The 2,715-nt window shown below is 32.2% G+C and overlaps 1 protein-coding gene across 1 annotated transcript in view; it reads right to left on the reverse strand.

Moving 5' to 3' along the window:
• LOC107611903 (MLP-like protein 34) overlaps positions 1-2,626 on the reverse strand; it is a 3,638-nt gene extending 1,012 nt beyond the window's left edge. The window contains exon 1 of the mRNA XM_016313775.2: positions 2,307-2,626. Within this exon, the coding sequence (XP_016169261.1) occupies positions 2,307-2,496 (190 nt within the window). The 5' untranslated portion in view covers positions 2,497-2,626. The remainder of the gene's footprint in view (positions 1-2,306) is intronic.

The following is a 2,715-nucleotide window of genomic DNA, read 5'->3' on the forward strand; positions in this document are numbered from 1 at the left end:
GCTTCATCAACATGATCTGGGACCTCACTACGGCAAATTGATCATTTAGTCCCCTGAGGAGCCTCACTACATTGGTATCTTCTTGGTAATTCCTCATCACATCTAAACCACAATCACAAGTTCCAGTGCAGTACTTACATGCTGGAATTGGGCGAAAATTATCTAACTCTTCCCAAATTCCTTTCAATTTGGTGAAGTATGCAGTAATGTTGAGGTCTCCCTGCCTTATGCTAAACAATTCTTCTTGTAACTCAGCCATTCTGAAAGAGTCTCCCTGATAATAGCGATGTCTCAAACTACGCCATATATCTGCAGCAACGTCCATCCACACCACACTGTGTGCTATCTCTGGACTTAAAGACAAATTCAACCAAGACACCACATATGTGTTGCATCTATCCCACGCATCAAACAGTGAATCATCTTCGGATGGTTTTACTAAAGTTCCATCAACAAACTTCAATTTATTTTTAGATCTCAACGCTCTACACATAGCTCTCTCCCAAGCATGATAGTTACTGGGACCTAAAATCACAGAAATTAAAGGAGTTCCTGGACTCTCACCGGGATGCAGAAAATACGGACTCATTGGATCCATAATCGGACTTTTGTTCGCTCGATTTGCTGCTGATTGCAATTGATTAACCTGATTAACGAGGTTCGCAAGTGTTTGAATGTCGAAATTCGAGGTCTGGTTGGCCATTCTTTCTGAAAATTAGGGATTCAACTCAACGATCTTGTAAGTTTCAAGATTCGGATGCTCAAAACCACAAGTTTGATTCAAACTTCAAACCTATTAGATCTTTCACATCAGTGCTCGTGATCGGAGCCTTCACCTCTGTCCACGCTCACCGCACCATATTAAAGAACCGTGAATTGAGGTGAAGCAACTCTCATCATCTCTGTCGTGTAAGCTTAGATGTGAAGAGAAGTGAAAAATGGAGGAAGAAAACTAAAGAAATCAAGAATGAGTGAAGAACGAGAAGAAAGTTCTAGAAAGTGGAAGAAAGAGTTGGAAGAAGAAGTTAGTTCTCAGAGAGAAAAAGCATGAGTGTTGGCATCTCTAAAATAAGAGAATGAACCACACAAAAACTCCTTACTCAGGTTCTATTCAATATATATGCTTACAATTAAAAAACTAACAAACTAACCTACTGTACAAATTTCAACAAACTAAGCTTGACTAACTTAATTATATCTAACAAACTTGGAGTACAAATGTACTCTCAAACTAAAGTATAATGACTATTGATCATGTAACAAAAGATGTTATGAGTACTATAAAAGTTTGTAATATTCTAGTGATTTAGGTAAATACATGATAAAAATATTTTTTTCTTTAAGATCTAAATTATTATTGACTATGTAGAGTATTTCTTAAAGAAATTTAGGAGTACTATAAAAATTTGTAATATCCTAATGACTTAAAAATGGACAAAAGAGTATTGTATGGAATTCGAATTGATAGATCACAAATATTTTAAAGAAGTCTCGTAATTAAATATTTTGTTAACTTTTTTTTTAATGTATGAAATAAAATATATTTTTTAATTTTTAAATTATTAATTTTTTTAATAAAATTTTTAATAAATTTTTTTAATAAATTATTAATTTTTTAACAGCATAATTCGAATTATACCATGAATTATTGTGTGTAATTCGAACCAAGCTGGTTCGAATTAGTGTGTGCGTGTGTTTATTTGTAATTCGAACCAAGCTGGTTCAAATTATGTAGAAATGGAGTTCAAACCAAGCTGGTTCAAACTACATATAAACGTGCATTGGTGAATTCATGAAGCAATTTTTGTTTTGGCTTATTTACGTAAATTATTTTTTTCCTGGGCTTATTTCTATTTTTTGCCCTTCATATAAAATATATTAATAACTAATTTTAATAACTAATTTTAGTGTACAAATAACATTTTGATAATCTTTATACATGTTTTGAGCAACACTTCATTCGGAGCAAGTACCCCCACAACCTATTATAAGGTGGACGCATCATATATTAGACAACCGAAGGAAGAAAGAAAGAAAGAGAGAGAAAAAGAAGAATGATATTACTTAATCCAAATAAAAAAAGGACAATTATAATCATCTTTTATACCTAGAATTGTATTAATTATTCCATTAATACTTTAAGATTAAATTATTTTAATAACTAAATTCAATTAATTATGTTAGTCTAATAATTTATTAACACAATAAAAATTAATTAAAAAAACACAAAAAAAATAGTTAAACTTAGTTAAAAAAAAAATATTTTTCTTACGGTATGTGATATATAGCATCAAGTGTGTTATTACCTATGACATAAGTCCAGTGTTTGACCGAACCCCCGACAGAGTGCCAGTCATCACCTTCATGCAGCTTGGTGGCATGCACTCTTTCACAGACGTTTTGAACATGATGGAGTTTCTTTGCCAAGAAGTCAAAGAACTTTGCAGAAGGTGAATGGATTGCAATTTCAGTGCTAAGCTTACCCGTCAGTGCCATCTCTTAATATGAAGTAGGAACAAATTAACACTGGAACAGAGATGCATAGCAAATAGAGCATTCAGCCTTGTAGGACTTTTATATAGAAATACAAGCCTCCACTATATTATCAAGTAGCTCACCACAGTTAACATTATTGCTGATTAGTTTAAATAATAAATTGAGAAAGGTTCCGATATCAGTAAATATTATTATTTTTTATTTATATTTATATTTATG

This window comes from Arachis ipaensis, chromosome B08 (genome assembly GCF_000816755.2).
Source record: "Arachis ipaensis cultivar K30076 chromosome B08, Araip1.1, whole genome shotgun sequence".
In the NCBI taxonomy this organism is placed as follows: Eukaryota; Viridiplantae; Streptophyta; class Magnoliopsida; order Fabales; family Fabaceae; genus Arachis; species Arachis ipaensis.